The following is a 26,522-nucleotide window of genomic DNA, read 5'->3' on the forward strand; positions in this document are numbered from 1 at the left end:
ATTGCAACAAAACCTGCAAAAAGCCCAATCACTGCAAAGTGCCCTGATGTGAGTAATCTGAAAAGAGCTGAATCCAGTCTACTCAAGTCTTTGCTACATATGCATGCAGGTATAGAATCCAGTTTTCTTCAAGAAAAGCAAAAGCAGAAGCTTCACTTGCCAGTCATCATCATCATCATCGTTTTTCTATTACACACTTTTCCGACTCAGGAGGTCAAAGTAGGTTACAACAAGTTGGAATCCAATGATGATGGAAGCAGGTGTCCTGCCAATGGGCGGTTCTGATGAAGGAATTCAGGCAAGGTACGGAAACCTGGCACCGAGTATAGGCTATGTGGCATACGCATTTACTATGAAGACTCAATGCAGAAAGCAATCTCTCTCTAAACTTCCAAAGGTTTGTCTATTTTCTTCACCCTGTAGCTGTTGGTGGGGCTTTCCTTGCTGGAATATTCTGTACGCATCCTTTTAAAGAGTACAGTTTTCTATGTTTAATGAAGTGTCTTTGATTTAGGTTGCTAGCAAACTGCTTCATTTTGCTTCAAAATAAAACATTTATTCCCTTGTTGAAAATTCAGAAAGCTACCCAGAATCTAGCTGTTTTTAATTGTGTATTCCTGCTTGAATTTCAGATAAATAGTGGAGCTTGAAGCCAGAAGCCACTGTTTGCTACTCTTACATTGTTATAGCTTAGTATCTGATTATATTAGCTTACCTAAAGGTTTGGAGTAAGGGTGCACAGAACTGATTTAAATCTAGCATAGATGGCCACATCCAGAAGCTGCTAACCTTTCCTTTTAAAGAGGGCAATTTTCAAATTGTCTGCCCAGTTGCAGAGTCCGCGGATACTTTGTAACGGCTGAGCTTGTATCTAGTTGTCAAAGATGCATGTACTCTCCCTGTGAAGATTGCCATAGGTGCAAAGTACCTACAGATTTTTGCCCCTGCCGTTTATGTGGGTCAAGTTTCCATGGACAATAGCATGCATAGATTTGAAAAGTACAATCTGTGTGCATTATTTTCTGATCCTCCTGCTCCAAATGCCCCCGATAACGTCTCCACTCGGTCGGGATAAGAGTGAGTGTGCTGAGGAGCACTGCATGCACTTGTAGCTGGATTGAGGGAAGCCAGTTTTTGGAATTCAGATTTACCTGGATAAATGGCTTTGACAAATGCCCCCCCCCCCCCCCCCGAATGATGTAGCCAGTTCTAACCAAGGAATGCTATTGCTAATTCTTAATATTAACTAAGCTAAAACAATATATTACTTCTCCAAATAAACTGTAACTATATTATTTATCTTTTTATTTGCTTGAACTTGTTTTATGGATTATAGAAAAATAAATACCCATTTTCAGTCCTACTGTATGTATCTTGTTTTAGATTTTTATAGTGCTGGGAGAAGAGCAGTGTGCTAATTTGTAGATAATATAAAAGTAATAGTAAGTCAAAAATCAGTGGCAAGCCCATTTGTATACATTTAACTATACAGGTGATCATTCAGTTATGGATTGAGTTTCTGCTGCTCATCATTTAGATACTCTGAATTAATCAAACTTGCTATATAAAGGAACTTGTCTAATATCAAGCGACCTTCATATAGCGCCGCATACAGCTTATGGCTTTTATCATGTGATAAGCCCTGAAAAAGCACTAGGGCTTTATAATCATAAGGTCACTTGAAATGCGATTTTTTTTTTGTGATTCTTCAACATGAAGTTATCAGTTGCACTTATCTGAGAATAGTCCATTGGTACTTTCTTTACGTTGCGTAGTCAGGCCGACACTGCAATGTTTCAGAGCTCGGTAGCTCCTTCTTCAGGGTGACTCGGCGTCTGTATACATGGACAATAGTGGACTGGTCTGTGCAAGAAAAGTATGAGGAAGTCCTTAAGTATTGTTTACACAATTTACAAATGTGGCTAGTAGATATGGAAGGAACACCTACTTTCTGTACATGATGCTGGTGAATGAATCGTTATGCATCTAATGAAAAAGTCTTTTGGCGGTGCGGTCAGCTAACGCTAAGCATAAATTACTGCAACATAATTAAGTGAAGTTGTTACAAAACTGTATGTTACATTTCTATGCAAAACAGTATCAAGTGGAGCCAACTTTGGAATATGCTGTTCTTACATTGTCGGTGCTGTGAGCTACCGGTCACGGCTAGGGTGCTGTGTCCTTAACTGACAAGCGGCTGCTCTCTGAGCGCCATTTTTAAAGGGAATTCCTCCAACTGACTGCATTGACAGCCGGATGTGATGTCATGTTACGTCACCAGTGGACTATTCTCAGAGAAGTGCAACTGATAACGTCATGTTGAAGAATCACAAAAAAATCACATTTCAAGCGACCTTATGATTATAAAGCCCTAGTGCTTTTTCAGGGCTTATCACATGATAAAAACCATAAGCTGTATGCGGCGCTATATGAAGGTCGCTTGATATTAGACAAGTTCCTTTATATAACAAGTTTGATTAATTCAGAGTTTTCTAGTTCATGCTATTTTTGGGGTGTTCTACTTTAAAGCATCATTTAGATACAGCATGAAACCAACTTTATTTAGTTATTCTGAAATTTGGTGCTGTATTTGTTCTGATAGTGATAACCATGTTGGTTATTTATTTATTTGTTGATTTTTATATACCGACATTCGTCGGAACATCATGCCGGTTTACATTGTAACAAAATAACGGTTGTGACATTTCTCATTGGACTTACCTGAAATTTATCCAAAAGAGTAAAAGTGCAACATTTTTCATGGATAATTTTTCCATCTGTCCAATAAAAGGTAAAAGAACCCACTGTACCAAAGAGATGAAGACATGGCAGAAAATTACATTTCACTTACTCTCCTTTTGTCAGCATGCATGGATGATGGTGGAAAGGTAGAGTCTCACAGACAGCTTCTCATTCCAGGCACATGCCATGGGAATGAATATTGTATTGCTGAACTTTCTTAGCTGTGCAGGATAGATATGCATTATTGTGTGACTGCAGTATGATACATTTTGGAGTGAATTTTCAAAAGCGCATGTTTGCATAAAACACCATTGTATACACGTGCATAAGTGTTATGATGCTGCTCCTGTGCGACCTGACGCCGCTGTACATGGCAGAAGGGGCCGCTGCCATTCCTCTTCGTGGCAAGAGCCGCCTCCTGGATGCCTCTTCATGCGGCAGGGGAAGCCGCCGCCGATGCCCTGATGCTGCCACTGCTGTCCATCTCCATGTGGCAGGGATGCTGCTGCCTGCTTCCTCCACTTCCTGGGCTCTTCTAGGCATAGGCGCCCGCCTTTCCACTTTATTTAAAGGGCCAGCGGTGGAAAAGCCCGCAGCCCCAACAGATGACATCATCAGCTGGTGCCATATCCAGCCCTATAAAAGGGCTTAGCCTTCATCAGATCTCCATAGTTGTCCATGCATCTCTTCTCCAGTCAAGGCCTTCCGTAGTCTTTGCTTGTCTAGATGGCTCTTCGTTTGATGTTCTAGATGTTCCTGGTCTCCTTCGTTCTGATGTTCCTGGTCCTGTTCTTTGTTGGAGCTCCTTCGTTGTCTCTTCGGTGTCCTGATGTCCCATGTCCTGAAGTTCCGATGTCCCATGTCCTGAAGTTCCTGATGTTCCGTGTTCCAGTCCTGGTCCTGATGTCTTTGTCTCTGGTTCCTCATCCTGCTTCCAGTTTTCCTGCTTGTCCACCCTTCCTGGCGTGCCACCGTCGTGGTCTGTGACCAGCCCATGGAGGGCTGTGTAGGGCGCTTCATGGGACAAGGCCTGTCTTCATGTCTGCAGCGCAAGTCTCCGGAAGGCCCTTGTTTTTAATGCCGAGGTCTGTTCCTGAATCTGAGTTCCAAGTCTTGAATCCTGTTCCTGGTCTTTGTTCCTGCTTCCGTCCATGCCCAAGACTCAATCCAGACTGCTCCATTTCAGTGTGGTCCATGATCAGACACGGCCAGCTGTGTAGGGCACGTTGCAGTGCAGTACTCACCCTGTACTAGTGCCTGAATCTTGAATCCCTGCCTGGGTCTTCCAAGTATCCTGGATCCTTGTCCGAGTCTTCCAAGTTCCTCGAATCCTTGTCTGAGTCTTCCAGGTTTCCTGAGTTCCATGTCTCATCTTGTTCCTGCCCTCAGCCTCCGTCTGACCTCACACACTCGTCGTTCCCAAGCAGCGGGTCTGGAAGGGCTACCGAATGGCCGGAAGGCTACTCTTGAGACCAGCATTGCATTGCTGGGTCTCACCGGTGTGTGCAGATCCAGTGGAGGGCTGAGCCTGTTTTGTTCCAGTGCCTGATGTTCCAGCGTTGTTCCAGCTCCAGCCCGTGTCTGAACACTCTCACCTCCCACGGTGTGTCTTGGGGCTCATCCCTGAGCCGTGCCTTGGCCCAAGGGCTCACAATCTCTCTGAGCAAGCAACCACCCCTCCGCGCTTGCAACAATAAGGCCTTTTGAGAATTACTCGGGGGGGGGGGGGGGGGTTATACACATAAAAGTTTAAATGGAAGCCATTTCATGCTTTACTTTTACACTGACTTGAAAGAGGCAGTCCCCGGGGGCAAAGTAAGGATGGGCCAAGCATTTCTGCACACGCTCTCTAAAATAAAAAATAAAAAAACGCAACTTAAATGTACACATGAACATGTACCCCAGCTCCCAGGCAGGCGTGAATGTGCGCATCTGTGCCGCACAAGGGTTTGTGGGCACCCCGCTAATTTTCAAAGCGGACTTATGCACATATGTCCACTTTCAAAATTATGGCTGAAGTCCAAATGTACTTTGTTCATGTGGACTTCCTTCCTAAGTGCTATGTTATAAAATTAGGCATATTAATAATATTAATATCTATAGGGCTGTACTTCATTTTTCTTTGAGTATGGTTTATATGTTTGGTTAGTATTAGTTAGCCTGGGTAAACCATTACTTTTTCACGTTATGTATGAATATGAATAGGTTCAGTATGTCATTACTGAATTTGTTTGTGTTACTATAACGATTTCTCATAGCTGATATGGAAACATTATGCAAGACGTACAGTAGAGAACATTGTATGCGTGCTGTTCAGGAATCAATAGGATTTTTTTGAATATTGCTGGCATCCCCTCCAACTGGGAACGGTAAATTACAATCTTGAAGCATGTTTTATGATTCTTGTATTATCAGCTTGGAGATGATTTCTTTATTTAGTTACATTTTATTACATGCTCTATTTCCAGAGCCTCAAACTCATACCAGGGAGTACTGAAAGCAGAAGATGATTTTGCTGGTGATTGAAGAGGATTTGTAAGTATAAGTGTTGCTTTGCTGGAAAATGTAGTAACTTAAAGCCTAGGGCAGAAAGGATATTGTGGGGCAAATTAATATTCTGTGTGTTGATTTAGTAGGGAAAGCTAGGTAAATTCTTATAGGTAGATTTTAAAAGCATTGCTCGCGCAAAAACAGTCACATACATGCATTTGTGGGCAGCGCGCGAGCAACACAAGTTTTAAGAAGCTGGGAAGGGTGCGCATAAATGCATGCACCCATGCCCAGAATAAGGAGGCAGGTCCAAAACTGACATGCATAATCACAAAGTTTGCACAGATTGCCTGTGGAACTTTGCTACTGCTCTGAGAGAGAGAGAGAGAGAGAGAGAGACTATATAGAGTCAGTCTGACATTCTATATATAGGTACCACCCTAGAGGGGCACTGAATCAGGGTGGGTTTTCGGGAGGTGGATTAGGATTAGGGGGGGTGTTGTTGCAGACACATTCAGAGATATACATAGTAAAATTGACACCAGTAAAGAATTATAGCTCTTATAAGTGATGAAAAGTCTAACAAGAGGAATTGATTTGTACACTGCAGTGCTAACTACATTGTACAAATCTACTCCTTTTCATCCTTTTCAACCCCAACCCACCTCCTGAAAACCCACCTCGATTCAAAGTGCCCTCTAGAGTGGGACCTATATATAGAGTGTCAGACTGACTCTCTCTCTCTCCTGCATGTAAAGGTTGTAGAAGTACATGCAGCATATTTTTGCTCAAGGGTGCACACAGGTTCCTTTTAAAATTTACCTAAATGTGTCTTTTCCTCCCACCCATGCCAAGCATTATCTTTGACTTATAGACCGTTATCACAATTAAGAGGACAGGAAGGACATTTTTCACAAAAAGAATCAATCAGGAAATTATATAAACAAGTAAGTAACCCAGCCCTTATCAACAGATTAACTGCTGTCCCCTTGTAGGTCATTACCAACCTAAAATAAGGAGCTATCTACTAGTATGTGAAAACCAAAAACAAAATAACCCAGATCCAAAACCTCAAATTTGTGTGCAAATTCAATTAATTTTTTTTAAAAAGGAGAAAAGACTTCATATAGAACACTGTGACAATCACATATTATGTTCTTAAAGTACAATCATCATAAATCTGATATCTCCTTAGTGTAACATATAATATTGTAGCAGATAATTAGTTGCCTACGAAAAGTGGTTGGGTGTGACTCAGACATTGTAGGAGTTTACCCTAATGCAGCTGGTAATGATGGATGAAACGTGTTTCACGTTGGGCTCCATGAAATTCTAAGAGCATTAAATGTATGGAACTCCAGAATTCAGTTAAGATCTTTCAGAACCTTGCCACCTCAATATGATGAATTATGTTAAGTTTTTTAATGTATTTATTCCCGTTAACAAAATACTTTGATTTGTTTTCACAATCAAAATAGAGACAAATATAGTAGACATCAGACATGATTATACTTTAAGCACTTGATTGTCACATTGTGCTATATGAAGTCTTCTCTCCCTTTTAAAAAAAACAATTGAATTTGTATACAAATTTGAGGTTTTTTGGATGTTATTTTTTTTTGTTATTATTAAACTAAGATTAAATATACCAAATAAATTTCAAGAACTTACATTAGATTAGGTATCCCTACTCCCATAGCAACCTTAACTAACACCTCAACAATATTAAGTTGTGGACAGCAGTCCAGCAGCAAGATAAGGGCCTTCCAGTCTTTTGCACTGAGTGCCACATGTAAGATTATCTACCCATGGATGAGAGGTTTCATGTGTGCAAAAGGGCTTTTGGCTCTCAGAGAACAAACCCAATCTCTGAAGGCTAGACAGAGGTATATAGTGGAGATTTTCAGAGACATAGTAGTCAAGACCCCACTCCAGTCTGGCAGTCTCTGTGCTATTTTGAAGAAATAAGATCATCTGGAAGGAAAGCATCACCTTGGTGCTCTCCAAGTGATATATTATCCTCTTGAACTGAGATGGGTCTCTAAGACCTTGTGCCCAAGCTGGAAGGGTTAGGATAGCCATCATAGTTGGTGATTCTATCATTAGGAATGTAGATAGAGGGGAGTGGATGGTGAATGTAAGAATTGTTTAGTAACTTGCCTGCCTGGTAGAAAAGTGGTCGATCTCACGTGCCATCTAGATAGGATTTTAGACAGTGCTGGGGAGGAACTGGCTGTCATGGTACTTGTAAGAACAAATAATAAAGGAAGGTGTGTGAGGAGGTTCTGGAAGACAAATATGGGCTTTTAGGTATAAAGCTGAAATCCAGAGCCTGCAAGGTAGTATTTTCAGAACTGTTCATCATATAGGACCCCAGAGTCAGGCAGAGCTCCCGAGTCTCTCAATGGATGGATGATGTAGGGAAGAATGGCTTACATTTGTTAGGAACTAGGGAACATTCTGGGGAATGGGGAGCATATTTCGAAAGGATGGGCTCCATCTTAATCAGGGTGGAACCAGGCTGCTGGCGCTAATGTTTAAAATGAAATAGAGCCGCTTTTAAACTAGAACATGGGGGAAAGCCAACAGTCATTCAGCAGTGCATAGTTTAAGGGTGGTGTCCTTGAAAGACACTAACAAAACAGGAAAGTCAGAGCATCCCAACAGAGGATCCAATAAAGGTGAGGTTCCTTTAAGTAAAGAGCAGATTGAGTTAAGATTCCAAATGATCCCTGTCAATTGGAAAGAAGGCTGTATTGTAAGCAGCATAAGGGGATCATGTAGCCTGTGGGATATAGCCCGCTTCCCTCCCTGTCCCTCTGGGGAGGGACAGTGCTATGCAGTTTACAATTTACTTACCTTATATGCAATCAGAGAGGCCCAAGAAAGATAACTGTTTATCTCAGACTCAGCCATTTATTTTCAGGCTTACTGCTCAGAATAATGCACACTTATACCTCTTATGTCAGAAACTTATATTACAATTCTTATCACAGCCTATACTTATAACAAATAAAGCTTAGCATTTATAGCTGAATACTGGCTCCCATGTCAGAATAACTTTGACTTGCTTAGGGTACTATTAATAAAATAACCTCATGACTTTAGAAGATACTTCCAGTCTTACCCTGGAGTGGTTTCTGAGGCTGAGATGTGGAAGATGCTGTAGTTTATGGTCCATGCAGTACTCTCCAGAATGCTGAAGCTTGTCTGCTGGGCTGTAGGAATCATCTTCAGATGTTAATGCATCATCTTCTGCTACCACCTGAGCCCCTCTCACATGCAGTTTTTAAAAGCCATTATATGCATATGCAAGAGCTCGTATATAGTCAAATAGGAGCACGAAATGGGGACTCTCCTTCACATCAGACTGCTGGAGCCCCCTCTCTGGTGCGTGACAACTCCTGCTACATGAGATCTCCTGACTAGGTGTGCGATCTCTGGTCTTGTGACATTTTGACCAGCGAGCTGACCTGGCTGTGGCAGAGCTCCCCTGTGAGCTGACCTGCCTGATAAGTCTGCCTTTCAGGATTGGCGAATCCTGTTTCTAGGCAGATCTGAGCTCTGCTGTGGGTCTTGGAACTGTCATGAAAAACACACCTGACCTGTTTGTCTCAGGACCTCTGTTTACGGAGAGAAGCTGCTATTCCTCAGAGAGACCTAGCTAATCAGGCAGATTAATTCATTCCTTCATTCATTCAGTCATGTCTTGCCATTCTGGCCAAAGTGCATCATCTCTCTATTTCTGCTGAAATATAGGTCAGTGACCAGTTGTGAAGTCAGAATTCATTTTTTTTCTGTATAGTAATGAAACTTCTGATAACTCCTTATAATATATACAAACAAAAAAACATACCTTGAAATGTGTGAAATACCAGAAGTCTAAAAATTAAAATGAGAGAGTTAGAATGTATAGCACTGAATGAAAAGGTAGACATAATTAGCATCTCAGAGAACTGGTGGAAGGAGGATTTCCAATGGGAAAGTGCAATACCAGGGTCCAAATTATTTCACAATGATAGGATGGATCCAATTTGGTGGGGGAATGGCATAGAGTCTAACAGGATAAAGATCCTGCAAGAGACTAAATGCACTGTGGAATCTGTATGAATAGAAATTCCATGTGTGATCGGAAAGAGTAAAGCGGTGGGTGTAGCCAGAATGAACAGATGGATGATAAAATGCTAACAGAAATTCGGGAAGCTAACAAATTTGGCAGCACAATAATAATGGGAGATTCCAATTAGGAGTATGCATTGAATTAATTTTTGTTTTGTTTTTGTTTTATATCATTTTGTGCTTGTTTTTGTTTTTAAAACGCTTCATTTGTCATTTTTTCTTTTTCCTAAATTTCGTAGTTAGGGCACAAAAGCTAATTCATTTTGTGCTCATGAATAGCATTAGTGTGTTCACGAACGGTGTTTATACGCACCTCACATGTACAGCATTGTGGACACCCTTTTGCAGCTGTAGTTTGAACATCAGCGTCAGCAGCATGCCACCAGTAATAGCAGAAGCTGCCAGCGTGCAGTGACTGGGCCATTTGGTGCCTTAATAGCTATGTGATATTACCTCCAATAACACAATGACAGCAAAAGCAGCAGTGAGAGTAAGTGGCTGACTGCCTGCCACTTGTGCGCTTCTATGTTGTATATATGTAAAAGGACTGCTCACTGTTCAATGCTGCTCTTAAATTTATATTTTAGAAATGAGAAAAACCAATATTGTGCAGTGTGTGGCTGTGTGAAGAACCCGTCACCAGCACTACAACTGAGATATTATACTGCTGGAGCACTCAATAAGGTCAGTGGGCTACTGGCCAGAGGGCAGAGGCCAGGCCACCCGACAGAGGACAAACACACATACTGTGATAACTACCAATTTTTGTATGGTTCTCTGATAGCAAAACAGAAACCTAGAATATTAAAATCTCACACTAAGGGCAATACAGCCAGTGAGATTTAGGATAGTCAGATTATAATGACAAAGCAGCAGTCAGGGTAAATCCCTCACTGCTACTAGGTTGCATAGTACAGAACCTGCACTAATGCCCTACGTTGCAGGCCTAGTGCCTCAGAAGATTGACACTAAATGAGATCAGTCTCTAGTTAATGCAATGATGATTAATATGAAATCTCAAAAAAGTATTAACTATCTCTCTCAAAAGAACAATGAGCTATAATGTAATTGTCCCCTTAATATATCTGCATTCAAGAGTCAAATTAGTGTAAGCCCTGTGCCAGCCCTGGGGAGCATTGGATGTACTCACCCAGGGTGGGGTAAGTACTGTCTTTCAGGGGGCAGGCTGGGGACTGGGCATCCTGTTAGGCCAAGCTGACGGAAGCCACATTTATAAAAATCCTCTTGTGCTCCGAAAATAACTAACTTTATTAGTACAATAAAAAGAGGTAACCAAAACAGATTTGCAGTTATTCTTCAGTCCAGAATCTTAATTGTATCACTTGCCATTTTGTTCAAACCACAAAAAATCAGTCCAGACTCTTACTCTTTCTCAAAAGTATTCTTTGATTTCTGAAGCACTTTTCTAAATCCAAGAGAGCAGATGGTATGCTCATGTGATCCACTTGCACATGTCCAGCAGCACTTCTGGGTGAAGGACTCGTTGTTCTCCTTTCTCTCTCTCAGAGGCCTGGACCCTCCAGGCACTCACAACCCTTGAGCTCTTTCCTCATTTCACAGGCCACACACACAGATTTGTACCAGACCCAAAACTTCAATCCTTGGTCCAACTTCAGGTTTGCCACCCACACACAATGCACACACACCTCCCCCCAGGGGCTGTCCTTTATTTAAAAAAAGCAAAACACTTTGAACATCCCCTTAGAGGAAGGGGTACCCCAAAGTGTCCTCCCACAAACATCCATTGCCCTGGCTTGCCCGGACCACAACTGATATCCCTGCACTTTTGCACTTTTAAACTTCCAAACACTGTACCAGAATAAATTTGTGTAAACATGTAGCCCCATAAAAATACAGGACTAGCGCACATTTAGTGGCACCCGTGCCACATTAGCAAAAAAAAAAAAAATCACCATATAATTGGCAGATTCAAAATACACTTTTGCCAGTTATCATGTACCTCTTAAAAAAAATGAAACAGGATTGGGGGATTCTAAATATGCATATCCCAAAATGCCTGGGCCCTTTTCTCAAAATGAACATGGATTGGTAAATTCAAAATATGCATTTTCATTGGATGCTGCCTACTAGAACTTGTTGCAATTACTTGCTTGTTTACACTTGTTACCAGGCAGATGGCAACTCCTCCCCCCCCCCCCCCCCCCACACACACACACTTACCACCTTGAAACCTTGGCAACACAAACAAGTAACTAAAGAGGCAGCCAATGTGAATGGAAAAATATAGCTACAGCTAACGAACTGCTCCCACATTTGACACTTTTAAACCTATTTTTTAACATATACTAGATCCTGTTAGTGTACATTAAAAGGAAACAGTGCACACTAAAGGGAAATAGTCTGCACTAAAATAAAATTTGAAAAAACAAAATTTGGGCAAAACTTCCATCATTTCGCACTGTATATAAAATGAAACAAAATTGTCTATTTCATTAAAAACAAAAGCACCTCCTTAATTTCAATTACCCCAATATTGACTGGGTAGATTTCATATCAGGATATACCAGTGAGTTAAAATTTCTAGATGAAATAAATGGCTGCTTCATGGAGCAACTGGTCCAGGAACCAACCAGAGGGGGAGCTATTAACATTAACCGAGATAATAGGACTGAGATACGCAGCAATGGTGAAAGGATCAAGCCCCTGAGGCACACCCCTTGCTCCCAGGACCCAAACTGGCTTGATCCTTTCCCCATCATATGTCTGTGTGTGTGTGTGTGTGTGTGTGTGAAAGAGAGAAAGAATGGGGCTACAGATGGATACCAACCTGCTAGCGCACACACACACACACACTTCTTCCATCCCAGGAAGACTCACATGCATGCATATGCACACACATACACATACACCACACACACATCCCAAGCAGGCTCCCATTCATACACACCATACACCTATCCCAGGTAGGCTCCCATTCACACACACACATCCACCCATCCCAGGCAGCCTCCCAGTCACACACACCCACTCATCCCAGTCAGCCTTCCATTCACACTCCCACTCATCCCAGGCAACCTCCCATTCATATACACACACATGCAGAAACTAGAGATGTGAATTGGAACCGGTATCGGTTCGGATTCTGGTTTGGATTCACATCGTGAAATTTTTATCTTGCAGTCCGATCGGGTTTTTTTTTATCGGCTGCACCCGAGCCGATAACCAAAAAATACAGCCGACTCTTTAAAATGAGTTTGTTAGTATCCCCCCACCCTCCGGACCCCCCCAAAATTTTTTAAATACCTGGTGGTCCAGCAGGGGTCCCGGGAGCATTCTCCCGTGCTCGGGCCGTCGGCTGCCAGTAAACAAAATGGCGCCGATGGCCTTTTGCCCTTAGCATGTGACAGGGTATCCGTGCCATTGGCCGGTCCCTGTCACATGGTAGGAGCAATGGACGGCCGGCGCCATCTTTAAAAATGGCGCGGGCCATCCAGTTTCTTATGTTTTTTTGGATGAGCAAAGTTGTTCCTCCTCCTTTAGGCTGGGTTCTGGCACTATAACCCTTCATTCATAATTGTAAACCGGCATGATGCGATTCCTATCGCGAATGCCGGTATAGAAAAACTGAAAATAAATAAATAAATAAATAAATAACTACCTAGGCGAATTGTTCCCCTTTTTTTAAATCTCCTTATCGATTCATTTTTGTCTGCTCATAGCAATGAGAGTTCTCAGCTGGGGGTCATGAGCAGCTCCTTCCAGAACCCTGAAATCTTGGGCCCCCAAGTTATTGGAACTTCTCTGTTGAGATGTCCTGTCTCTAATGCTTCATTAGTATCTTTCGAAGGTCCCTTCTCCAAACCATGCACTGCTGAGCGACTGTTGGTTTTCCCCTTTGATTTAGTTTAAATGCTGCTCTATCTCCTTTTAAAGGTTAGCGCCAGGACCCTGGTTCCACTCTGGTTGAGGTGGAGCCCAGCCCTTTGGAAAAGACTCCCCCTTCCCCAAAAGGTTCCCCAGTTCCTTACAAAACTGAATCCCTCTTCCTTGCACCATCGTCTCATCCTCGCATTGAGACTCCGGAACTCTGCCTGCCTCTGGGCATCTGTACATGGAACAGGGAGCATTTCAGAGAATGCTATCTGGAGATTCTGGATTTCAGCGTTCTACCTAAGAGCCTAAATTTGTCTTCCAGAATCTCCCTCCCACATTCTCCTATGTCATTGGTGCCCACATGTATCCTGACAGCTGGCTCCTCCCCAGCACTGTCTAAAATCCTGTATAGATGATGCATGAGTTCTGCCACCTTCACACCAAGTAGGCATTTTACCAGTTGATCCTCACACCCACCCAGTCCTCTAAATTCCTAATAATTGAATCACCAACTTTAACAGCTGACTTAACCCTTCCCTCTTGGACAGTAGCTCTGGGAGACACATCCTCAGTGCGAGAGGACAATGCACTACCTGGAAAACAGATCTTTGCTACAGGATCATTTTCTGCTGCACCAAGTTGATGCTCTCTGATCAAGAGGCCTTCCTCCTCCAAGGCAGCACCAGGGCTGTCAGACTGGAGTTGGGACTTGGTTACTATGTCCCTGAAGGTCTCATCTATATATCTCTCTGTCTGCCTCACCTCCTCCAGGTCTTCCACTCTAGCCTCCAGATCTCAGACTCATTCTCTGAGAGCCAGGAGCTCTTTGCTCTGGGTGCACGCATACTTGTTCTCATCGGCGGGTAAAAAATCAAACATATGACACTTGATGCAAAAGACTGGGAGAAATCCGCCCCCCCCCCCCTCCCCTCTTGCTGCTGGATTGCTTTCTTCATCTTAAATTTGTTCAGTTCTTAGTTAAGTTTAGGTTGCTAGGGGAGTAAGAATGCATAATTAGGGTCCTTTAAATGTATTAGTGTATTCACTATTTCTCTGGTAGTGACTTACAAAGGAATGATTAAACTCTTGATAAGGGTTGGGGAATTCCTGAATTTAAGTTAAAAGGCTGATTCTTTTTTTTTTTAGTATGAAAGTATCACCTGCCTATAAATTACCTATAAATTAAAGGATGAGCTAAGGGTGGGTGAGAGGGAAAGAAACACACTCCTGGTTTTTGCCTGCCCTCTGACTAGCTATTTAATACAAACACACAAAACTCCTGGTTATTTTGCCTGCCTTCTAACTATTTAATGGAGGCACAAAAACACTCTAAAGAATATACCCCATTAGTTTACTTTTCCCCAAAACTTTTAAGTTCCAAAATTTCCCCAAGCAGTACTTACCGATTCCTTTCAGCCACCAGCATGGAGGATCCTCTCCTCTCAGTGCTCACCCAGGGAGGAGAGCACTGAGAGGTTGCTCTATTATGTATTTAGTGAGGGTCTGTTTATGTTCTGCATGTATGACTGAGGTGAGGTATTCTCCTAATAGGAAGTGTTTTAGTGTTTTACGACTTTTGTAGGGTCAAGCTCACACACAGCATACGTTACAATAGGCCAAATACCATATGGGTTCCAAGAGTGTTTTTACAGGATTTCTGGTTAGCAACTCAGTAGTGTTGATGTTACCCAGGTAGAGAGTCCATCAAGCTAGGTTGAGAGAACATTGCACAAATCTCATCTTTGGGTGAGTTTCCTCACTCCGAAGGTTATCAAATCTTCACAAGAGAGTACTGTTCTGTTCGTATGTCTCACTTTGAATGTCAAAGTGGCCCCTAACCCCTACACTAATACCTAAACCTCACCTCGAGTTACTAGGTGGGCCTACCATAGAGATATAAATACCTATCTAGTGTGAGGACATTACAGCTAGGCCCTCTCTCTCTATCTCCCCCCTTGATAGCTAGGCTGGCTCTCCAAGAGCTTAGACCTACTAAACATGGTCCCCCCCCACCCCTGGTTGTATGCAGGAAACATAACAATTCTTGGCACTTCGTGCAAAAAAGTTATCACAATTTGCTCTAAGGTAACACTTCACATAGGTTTTAGCACAAATTGCAATAAACTGCCTATTTCCATAAAACACACCCCTTTTCCTATTACATGCGATATTTAGTGCATTTTGATAAATCCAGGCCAAAGCTTGCACCAGCCCTGGCCTTGTAATTAGACATTCAGTTATATTTAGTAATCCCGGATGTTATGAAAGCCCTGTTACGTAGTTTCTTTATCATTTTTCACCTGCCTTGTTTTCACTCCTCCTTTATTAATATTTTTCTGTCACTTTTTCTAATTTGTTTTCAGGAAATGAGAGAACCCAGGCCCTGAAGGTAGCAGGATGGCGGCTTGTGGGATATTGATTTTTAGAGGTGAGGCATCCGAAGAAGGGTGATGTGAGTTATCCTTCTGGCTCTGTGTTTGTATGTAAGGCTCTGACTGTGTTAACTTCTTTTGCACAGCCATCTGCTTTGGCCCACCAAGGATTTTACTAAGTGCATATATGGACCCCCCCCCCTGAAAGCACACTTTCTCCATGTGAATAAACCTGGAGGCTTTCTGCCCCATGTGGCATCAACTGCCTGGCATCAGCTCCGTGGGCTTTCTGGTGGGTGCTATGGCCGCAGTGTCCAGAGCTCCTGGTGGAGTCTCAGTCTTTGCTCAATGCTGACACCCGTTGGCTAGATTTAGGGTCCATGTTAACCAGGTTTCGTAGGAAACAGCAATTTGTGGGCCTTGGCTGAAGACTGTCACCATGATGGCTGGGAGGGAGATTTAAAAATAGGGGTAAAAATGCTGGTTACTATGCAAATGAAGGCTCGTGGCATCCTGGCCCAAAAGAGGCTGGTTCTGAGTGAGCGGGAAGCCCAAAACAGCAGGAGAAAACTGCCAAGACAAAAAAGTGAGCCACGGAAAGAATTGCACTGTGGGATGAGAAACGGTGCAGGGAAGCTCTGGATAGAATACTCCATGCAAGGCTAAAACAGAGCTGGAGCTGCATGAATGCATCAGCACTCAGCAAGATTTGCTTCACAAGATACAAGCTGGCTAGCAGCCAGAGTTATAAAAGCCATAAACTCTTTTTAAAAACCCATAAAATCAACTAAGAATCAGGAGTTCAGAAGTTCATTTCAGTGCAGTATATTGTCCTAGGAAGTAGTGATCAGTTTTTCTAGTTTCCTACTGCTAATTTCTGGTATTCGCTATTTTTCCCATTTTAAATGGATTTTTCTAAAAAAAAATAAAAAATTATCACTGTACAATGATTTCCTTTATTTTTTCCTCAGTATCTGGTAACTCACTAATTATGCTGTTGGCAAACCTGTAAAACTCACTTTGAACGCGCACACACACATTTCAAAGTTTCCGGTATAAATAAAGGAAGTCTTGTGTAGCCCACGTAAACTACGCCAGCAGATGAGTGAGTGAGGAAAAACCTTTATGCAGTCATTTGTAAAAGATCTTTTCTCTACCCCTTCATTGGTTTTTCTTGTAACTAATTTTATCTAAGATTCAGCCTGGCTTTTTGGTAATTCCTTTGGTCTGATAAACATTTGAGGAATGGGATGGGTGAGGAGAGAGACAGAGTTCAAAAGAGGATGAAGACTGTATCTGGAAGTTCAAGGAGGTAGTGAGGCTGCTCTGTTAGTCCACTGAGATAGGTAGAAATTAGGAAGGCTTTGATTGTAGACTGGATAATTTATTATTGACTAACTTTAATACATCTATTGACCAGCTTTTGAGAAATGTGTTCCCTTCATTATGGGCCGATTCAGTATTGTGCGCTCGGCCGAGCGCACCATTAGCCCCCTGGTTGGACGCGCGTTTTCGACGCGCTATTTTTACCCCTTATACAGTAAGGGGTAATAGCACGTCAAAAACGCGTGGCCAACCCCCCCGAAACTAATAGCGCCCGCAACATGCAAATGCATGTTGATGGCCCTATTAGTTATTCCCGCATGATACAGAAAGTAAAATGTGCAGCCAAGCCGCACATTTTACTCTCAGAAATTAATGCCTACCCAAAGACAGGAGTTAATTTCAGCCGGTACTGGGAAAGTGTACAGAAAAGCAGAAAAAACTGCTTTTCTGTATGCCCTCCGACTTAATATCATATTAAGTCGGAGGCCCCAAAAATAAAAAATAAAAAAATTCTTTAAAAAAACCTGCCAGCGGCCCGCAGGTTGGAAAACAGACGATCAATTTTTCCGACATCTATTTTCTGAACCCGTGGCTGTCAGCGGGTTCGACAACTAACTCCGGTAAAATTAAGCATCGGCTGTCAAACCCGCTGGCAGCCTCCTTTTTACCGCGGGCCCTAATTTGCATACCTTTCCTTAGTGAATCACGTGCCCAGGAGAGTGGCCTGGGTGAACGTCGGGAGAGCGGGCGCTCGCCCGCGCCTCCTGCGCGGTTTACTGTATGGGCCTGTTAGTTTGGTGCAAAAAAAAAACAAAAACAACCCAAAATAAAAACAAAAAAACAAAAACAAAGGTTAAAGAAAGTATTATTTGTACCTGATGAGGGGAACCATTTCTGGGAAACCGAGTGGGTCAACCAGGCAGTCAAAGTAAGTAGTTCCTGAAGTGCAAACAAACCATGCAAATTTACTACAGCTGTTATTATGGCTGTTAGTGGTTATTTCTGCTATGCAGACTGTATGTTTAAGGACATTCAAGGTGCATCACAAAAAAAAAAATTCTAGTCTTAGGACAGGAGAGCAGTGATGTACGTTACAGGACATCAGACTCACAAACAGTAGCTGATCCCCCCATACTCTTCGCCATGACCAACAGGATTGGTCTTCCTAGGCAAGGAGTGCGAAATCCAGTGCTAGGGTCTCAGATGAGTCCTGTGGTAGACTAGAATGGTGAGAGAAGGGGCAGGGGTCAAAGGTAACAGTTTAACAGAGTTATCATCGTTTCTTACACACATTTGTGGATGGCTCTTAGTTTATGGCAATTCCCTTAATAATAAGTGATGTATCAGCCAATCAAGTAACCGAAGACTTCTGGCAGTGTATTGTCAACATACCATATCTGTACAGATACAGTATTTGAAAGTTTTTGACCCTGGAGATTCGGTAAGAGGTCTTAATCGACAGTTGAAGAAATGCACAAGAGTGACGAAATCATTTTAGGTAAGAGGGAGTCTCATACCAAGGGAATTGGCAGCTCTCTGGGCGGTGAACCAACTTAAGGTCTATCATTAGGAGGAAGGAAGGGCATAAGCATATATTTATTTTTTTTTAGTTGAATTTGTGGGCAAAGATCACGGAAAATCTGCAGCAATGGAAGCAATCAGCTGTTTTACCTGTGATATGGCTATGCAGTGCAATAACAGTCATTTAGTAAGTTTGCAGACATTGAAGATTAAGAAAGCAAATTGTATTTGGAGAAAAATCCAGGAAGAAAAAGAGAAAAGGACGGGATGATAAGGGTTATAATTGAGGTTTACATTTAAGAGAGGCACACACTCTGCCATTTACCTTACATTTATGGGAGTGTGACTTTGTAACAATCAGAAAACTGTTTCATATCATTGGACAGCCAAGTGGAAAGAATAGCTTTGGCTTTTGGGTATTCATGAGTTAGGAGTCAAAATAAGCAAACAAAAACTGATGGGTTCTGCTGTCCAGGTAGCAGATTGCCTGGAAGTGAATGGCAAGCCTTGCTGTTTGAGTTCACATAAATAAATAAGGACCTGAGTCTTCATCTGTTGGCTGCATGAAAACATCTTTAGAAAGAAAAAAAAATGCAAAGCAGCAGCCCAACAGCTTCCCTTTAAAAAGTTAGCAAATGTATTACCTTGTGGTGTTGTAGAATTGTAAGAAGTTGTTATCAACGAATGGCAGAGATACTAAAGCAATAAATATGTATGGTTAACTATACTTGGGGGAGAAAAATGCAATGCAGTGGGTTAAGGCGAATGTTTAGAGAAATATTAATCAAGGTTAGCTATTTAAGAGCCATCAGATATCTTTTTGCACGATTTCTGCAGGGACGCGGAGCCACCCGTCTGTAGCCATGAGATCGCTAAGTCACGTCTGGATGTACCGCAGACTGTTTGTCATTCTCCTCACTCCACTGCTTTTGCTTCCTTTGCCTCTCCTCGTCAGGACAAAAGTAAGTGGACCTGCCACCTTTGAGCACGAGGTCTTTGAATCCTGCTTTGGCTGAGTTTAATAATTCCAGAAGTAATAAAATGGACATACTTCAGGAGTTATTTTGGGTGACCTTACTTTTCATGATTGCTTTTTTTTTTAATTGAATTTTTGAATTTTTTTAAAGTAGATACTAAAACAATTTTTTTTTTTTTTAGAAATTTCTGTTCCTTCCTTTGAGTCTAGTTAGCAGTAGAATAATAGGCAGTCCATATTTCCATCTGAGCCAGTCTGTAAAAAAAAAAAAAAAAAATTAACTCAGGGCAAAAATGTTATTTTGTAATGTTTTATTAAACTGTACTGTGTTTTTAGTAAAAGTACTATGCAAGTGGATACATAATTATGGACAGAAAAAGAACAAGAAATTCTAGCTTTTTTTTTTTTTTTTTTGCCTCAGCAATTGCTTCTTTTGACCTCCAGCTTAATCAGAACCAGGGCTGGAATCTTGCATTCACAACTACCCTACGGATTTTACCCTATTGTATATCCTCTCCCAACTTTAGTCAATAATTGCAGTGGCCATTCTCCAGGGCTTATTCCGGCCCTAAATCCAGTCACCAGGTGTTACCATTGCGCAATGGCTATGACAACTTCCCCCAGGGGCTGTGAGCATTGCTTGTGCAGTGTCCCCAGCCTTGGCAGACCTGGAGAGCAAAAACCCCACATTTTGATAAAATATTGAAAAGAAGTATTTGGTGTATGCTCACCATGTAGAATTGCATGAGGAAAACATCACTGTGAATGCTCAGTGTGACTACAATATAATCAAATGCACTTACTGTGCTTCTCATCTGAAAGCTGCAAAGCCTCACTTTGGAAAACATTTTAGCAAAATTGTAGGATGCAATCATGTACTTAGCTGTTAAAAGGTTTTAACAATTCTTTATGTGAATTTCATTGCTCTTTTAGCATCTTGAACTAATATAAATATGTACAGTTTTTAATCCATTCACACACTAGCAAATAACTCTAGTCATGCAGTGACAGAGCTAATTAGCAGCTGGGTCTGTCTGGCAGTCTGCAGGTCCAGTAATATCCATGAGCCCTGGTGGAACTTCCATAGTTGAGTCTGTTTGGGAGGTTACACAGGGGACCTAATAGGTCAGGTGTTCAGACTACAGCTGCGTTAGCATTGGTAGATATTTAGATTATTGCAAAGCTTGAGACGGGAGGGTTGCCGAGTGTGAACTAGGACATCTTGTTTGCCTATCTAACCCAGAATGGTAGAGTACAAAGGGGGAAGATGGCAAAAAAAATCTGGCCTGGATAAGAAGAGGTATCTAACAAGCAGTCACAGGATATATCCTTAGCAGGGTGAACAGGAATAACTGGGCCAACAGTTGAACTTTTTCTGCCATCATCTACTTTGTTACATACACACAAAACCCATTTAGTTATGCCCTAGTAATCTTTCAGCCTCGTTTCACTGACACTGGTTAACCTTTACTACCCTCTTGGCATAGCCACAAATGCACTGGATGCCACTCGTCAGCTGAAAATAAAGCTTACCTTTGTCCCATATCAACTTGCCAGTAAAGCTGGCAGAAGAATGCAATTTCTTTACAGACGATCCTAGCTATAGTTTACCATAGATTCTTTGCAGAAGGTTGAGTTTCAGTAGTATTAGGCACATGGCATGAGGAAGTGCCTAGTCAGGCAATCCTTTCAAATATTGCAAAATTCCCTATAGATTTCTTCCAATTCCTATTATGGATTAATTCTTTATATGCAGAAATAAAGGTAAAAAAATAATTTGTAGGTAATATATTTATTGGACCAGCTTAATGCATTTGTGACTAACTTATGAAAGCTATACTAGTATCCAACATTCCGAGAATAAAACCAACCTAATACAGCGTCCCCTTCAGTGCTCAGGGCCAGTTATTGCATTTTAATGAAGGTGCAGTGGAACAGAGAAACAATGCAAGGAATTGCAAACATTACCTAGTCATCTCCTTAGAAATTAAACCAACATTTGATTTTTCTAGGTCAAAGCTGGATTCAAATAAAGCAGGTCAATGTATATATGAATTGCTAAAAATTAACTATTAGTTATCCCATGTTAATTGAGAGTATAATGACTCTCTGGAATGGTGAAGATTTTGTTTGGAGATCATAGGAGCAGTTGCATAAACTATTAACTCATGCTTAAAAATTTACTTTAGCTCCAAGGAGTTAAGTTACATTTTAATTTTTTGGAAGTCAAAAAATTGTATTTATGAAAATCTGAAAGCAATCTCATGATAATTTTTAATAGAAAAAGGAAACTTTTTTGGACATCATGTCTTCCCACCCTGCTGTTTCTGGAGGTTTTCAAACTAAAAAAAAAGATCACCTCAAGTTGAGGTTAACTGAAGTTCTGCTCGTTCTATCAGTGTCACTGAGAATGATGAATTCAGTTCTGAATATGGTAGGAAGAATGTTGGGGTTAGGTCACACAGGGAAGGTAGCAACATGACTGGTAAAACAATCTGGGATATGGCATTTATAGAAGAGAGTGGCTGAAAACATTGTGGCCAATGGAGAGAGTGAATGTGGATAACGTGTGAGGAAATGAAGGATAAGAGTTAATAATTCAGAGAGTGGTGGAGAGGCTCAGACACCCATCTAGATACCTAACTCTGCAGAGGTAGGCAGCTAGGTCTCCAGGTCTCTCTGCTGAACAGCTAAAGCTAGCCACCCAGTGAAATTAGGCAGCTAGATTTTGGCCACTCAGATTGTGGATAGTGCCAAGGTTGAGGGAAGAATTTAGCAGGTTATCCTTGCAGTGCCAACAGTTCAGCCAGATTTTGCTGGCTTGAGTTAAGCCTCATTTAAGCGGCAACCTAAATGGATAGATTGCGGCTGGAATTGAACCTAAGAGAGTTAGCTAAAACCTAGCCAGCTATCTTGGCTGGGCAGCCTCTGGCTGAATTATGGGCACCTTAGAGATATAAAAGGAAGGAATTTCTCTCTCTTTGTTCCCTTCTGTCAGCCAAAATGCCTCTCAGGGATTCTGCTGTTTACTGCGCGTTCTCCCTTCCTGCAGGATTCCTTAAGGGTACAGTGTATTAACCAACAAAAACCTTTGTATTCCTTCAGCATCCCCTGTGTAGCAATTATAGACTGAGGATGAACTTGCAGTAAAAAGAAACTCAGCAGCTAAATATACAAACTAAAGACAAGGCACACCTGACAGACATAGCTGCATATCACACACTGTATTTGTTTCTTGCATATATATATATTTTTTTTCTTGTCTATTTAAAAATATGTGCAATCTGCCAACACTGCAGCATGCAGGAAAATAAAATGTAGTCTATCCAAATCTAAATTCTCAGAAGAAAACACAAACTCTTTTACCTGAAACTCCATGCCATTTTTCTCCCAATTTCATATCCTCTCCCAGCTTACTTGTGAAGGTCCATCTAGAACTGTGACATCATGGACTTCAATTAAGATGTCCCCGATGCATAATCATTGGCTCCCTCCATCCCAGTGATTGTGAGCGCTGCCTCAGTGGCTCCCCCAGACTTGGCCAACCCAGGGAGCAGATGACTGGTGCTGGGAATTGAACTCGGGTTCCTCTGCATGGCAGTGCCCAGCACCACCCCTGAGTCATGCTTCTCTGTGCACTTTTGATTTTGATAAGAATAATAGTAGGTTGCCATTTCTATTAATAGAAAAGTACTGTGGTGTCTACATTTGTACATAACACTGTGTTTTTGTTTCACACCAATTTGTTCATCTGCTTTTAATGATGACCTAGGGTTGTTTTGTTTTTTTTCACTAGGAAGCAGAATGTGCGTATGTGCTGTTTATAGTTGGCATCTTCTGGCTTTCCGAAGCCCTGCCTCTGGCCGTGACAGCGTTTTTACCTGCTCTTATGTTCCCGTTATTTGGTATCATGAAATCCAAGGAGGTGAGCCTGTCCTCTTCTATGGGTACTCATCTCTTTTGCTTTGCCTGTACAGTAGGTAGTTACTGGCATTACTGCTCTTTCGTTTGCAAAGGAATTCAGCTGGAATTATAGTTATAAACCTCTCTGATCAAAGAGGACCACTTGTGTGCATATTTTGCCAATGCTGGCTTTTTCTTTTACAAAAGGGATGATTTACAGATTTAGTGGGATGGAGGGGCATAGGGGATGTAAAAGTATACTGTAAATGGAAGGAGTGTTGGGGCCCTCTATGGGATGCTACCGTTTAGATTTTTTCTTATGCTCGGTTGTTGTGAGTATCCTTGTTGCACACAAAATCCAAAAAATGAATGCACTTTATTTATGGCCCATCCCTTTTTTCCTTCCTTCCGAACTGGATGGCCTTGCTTTGGAAACTTCTTGAGGCTGGCTTCCAGGGAGGCTGTTTTGCCATGAGCCTTCATTTGAAAGTTCCTGTATTTTCCCCCCTCCCCAGCCTTTCCTGCCTACCCCCCTGGGAAGCCGAAGCCAGAGTCAGGAATTGACCCTGGATCCCCCAAAAGGAAGCATGTAACCCCCTTCACCGAGTCCTAAAACTGGGCCCTGGTCTGGTTGTGTTTAGGAACGCTGCAGTCAAGTGGCTTCTGCAGACAATTTCGGGTTGGATCCTGAGGCGGTGGGTGCACAGTTCAGCTCTAAAACAGCATCATGGCTTAGCAAACTTTCTGCAAAACTCACATGTTGGTGAAAACATTTAACTGTGACTTTAATGGGAGAGTTTCATGAGAAAAGGAAAAATGTGATGACATTTGACAGCTCCATAGTATTTCATAATTAAAAAAAGGAATAAACAAAGAAAGGGGGTGTTAGAAAACGCAGAAAGAGAATACAGATATTCCCATGGCTCTACCTATTTTGCTCTAAGAATTTCCCAATACGAGTTGGCCTGGTTTGACCACACATGGACCAGTCCTGTGACTGTAGTGCCTCTTTCCTGTCTCATGCTGCCTGTCCTCAGTTCTACTCATTTAATAACTCCTCCTTCTTTCATATGACTGCAGTGCACAACTCCTACTCTGAAAATCTGAAAACACTTGATATCATAGCTCTTTAGCATATTCCTTTAACTCTTCTCCCTGTGATAGTCTGCCCTATAAACTTTTATCCTGATTTGTTTTTTCATAGTTATTTTGAATTTTTAAAATGTGTATATACCATTTTCTGCTTTGACACTGGCTGCCCCTGGGTAGGTTTTTTGTATTACTTAGGCATCTATGTACTAAAGAGTGTTAGGGTTAATATCCACATTTAATGCATGCAACATGTTAACGTTGGCTTTACCCATCGCCCTTGTCCAACATGCAATATTATCATGTACGTTATTGTTACCGCATGGTAACGCAAAGCAAATGCAAATAAGAACATTAAAATCTACACTATTTTTAATGGGCTCATTGGGTAGTAAGGCTAGTTAGTACATGCGGTGTTAATACCCGTCAAAGAAGGCCTATTAACACAAAAAGTTAACTACGCTTCAAGAGGCATACTTACCTTTCCCGCCACTAATACGTGGTCTCCCTCCACATATTACTGATGGGAAACACTGCTGCTGAATCACTCAGGGCTTTCCTTCCTCACCCCTTGGCACCTGTGCACCATGATTGGGCCTTTAGACGCAGGACATCGCAGAGGCCATGGTTGTCTTCAGAGGAATGGGGGTTGGGGGTGTTGTGGAGGCTGCGATTGTTTTGGGGGGGGGGGGGGGGGAAGGGGGACCCTAACTGACCATTTCACTTTGGGTTGTTTAGCACCGGAAAACCTGATGTGCAGATTGCAGCCTGAGTTATCGTGGCAGCGCCGACTTTAATGAGGCTATGGTACGATTGCTGAATTCTGCATACGATTAGTTGTGTGCATATCAGGTGTTACAGCCGGATATAACATTGGTGTTAAAACCAGCAAGTTACTCACATTACTATGCTGGTTTTAACGGTGGTTGGTACATAGGCCCACTGGTTTGTACAAGACTGTTAAAAGCACTTTGCATCTGTTATATAGATGGGCGGCTGAGCAGGAGTAAAATAGCATGTTGACCATTGCTTGGAAATCCCATATGCAGGTGCTATTTTATTCGTCCATCCTAACCCCCCCCCCCTTCTTCATCCTCCCCCCTCTCCGGAACGCCTCTTTTTATCTGAAAGTACGCGCACTATGGAAGCCCATGTGTACTTTCAGCCAGATTCGAGGGCAATTTTACGACAGCCCAGCTTGCCTGGGTAAATTGCTATCAACTGAGTAAGTCGCCACGAAAACCATCCACCTCGAATGCAAGTTGATGACATATTTTTTTTTAAATGAAATAAAGATTGAAAATAGCATGTCGTTTATGATGTCAACGTCTCGATTGCAGGTGGCCAGTGCTTATTTCAAGGATTTTCACCTCTTGCTAACTGGAGTTATTTGCTTGGCAACCTCAATAGAAAAATGGAACCTGCACAAAAGAATTGCCTTAAAGATGGTGATGCTGGTGGGGGTGAACCCAGCCTGGTAAGCATGGGATAGCTTGGACTTGGAAGAACATCATTGTGAAGGCTAATTTTGTAATAAACCCCGGTTGTATGCAGCTTTACTTGGCATGTGATGAAGCCCAACTTTCAACCTGATATATCAATAGCTTGCTTTCCATTCTGTGCCTATGGAGGGGGGGGGGAGGGGAGGTAAAAGGAATCCACTCCCCCCACCCGTTATACTTTAAACTCATCCTCGCTTAGAAATCAATTTTCCCAAACTCTTCAATGTTCTAACAGAAATCACAGTAGCTCCTCTGTCAGCAGATACAGATTATGAATGAATAACAAAGTGCTGGCATCAGGATCACGGTCGTCATCAAGCTAAAACATGCTCCTGGCCCACCCCCCCCCCCCCTCTGAATTTTTCAGGAAAACCGCCACCCACGTCTTTCAAAAGGAGAGTTATTATGTGTAAGAGAAAACAGTGATTCATTACTTTCTCAGTCCTATAGAGAAACCCAGTGGGTATAATAAGGATTGATCATAAACACATTAAAAATCTAACTAATGCTGTAAAGACAAATTCAATAAAAATCTGGATTGTTAAGTCAGGACTGACAAAAGTTTGACAAATCCTTTAATGAGTGCCTTTTCACAATAAGCCCACTTGTTAAATTTGATATTCTTCA

General features: G+C 42.0%; 1 protein-coding gene across 2 annotated transcripts in view; it reads left to right on the top strand.

The window, feature by feature from the left end:
* The first annotated feature begins 5,033 nt into the window (after nucleotides 1-5,033).
* The window catches only part of SLC13A1 (solute carrier family 13 member 1), a 67,244-nt gene continuing 45,755 nt past the window's right edge, over nucleotides 5,034-26,522 (top strand). Inside the window, exons 1-7 of one of the 2 annotated variants that reach the window (XM_029616235.1) lie at nucleotides 5,034-5,111; nucleotides 5,211-5,277; nucleotides 9,939-10,035; nucleotides 15,570-15,634; nucleotides 19,263-19,387; nucleotides 23,198-23,326; nucleotides 25,734-25,870. In XM_029616235.1, coding sequence (XP_029472095.1) covers nucleotides 15,604-15,634; nucleotides 19,263-19,387; nucleotides 23,198-23,326; nucleotides 25,734-25,870 — 422 coding nt within the window. In that variant the 5' untranslated portion in view covers nucleotides 5,034-5,111; nucleotides 5,211-5,277; nucleotides 9,939-10,035; nucleotides 15,570-15,603. The remainder of the gene's footprint in view (nucleotides 5,112-5,210; nucleotides 5,278-9,938; nucleotides 10,036-15,569; nucleotides 15,635-19,262; nucleotides 19,388-23,197; nucleotides 23,327-25,733; nucleotides 25,871-26,522) is intronic. The other variant, XM_029616236.1, reaches the window with a different exon arrangement.

Source organism: Rhinatrema bivittatum, chromosome 9 (assembly GCF_901001135.1).
Source record: "Rhinatrema bivittatum chromosome 9, aRhiBiv1.1, whole genome shotgun sequence".
In the NCBI taxonomy this organism is placed as follows: Eukaryota; Metazoa; Chordata; class Amphibia; order Gymnophiona; family Rhinatrematidae; genus Rhinatrema; species Rhinatrema bivittatum.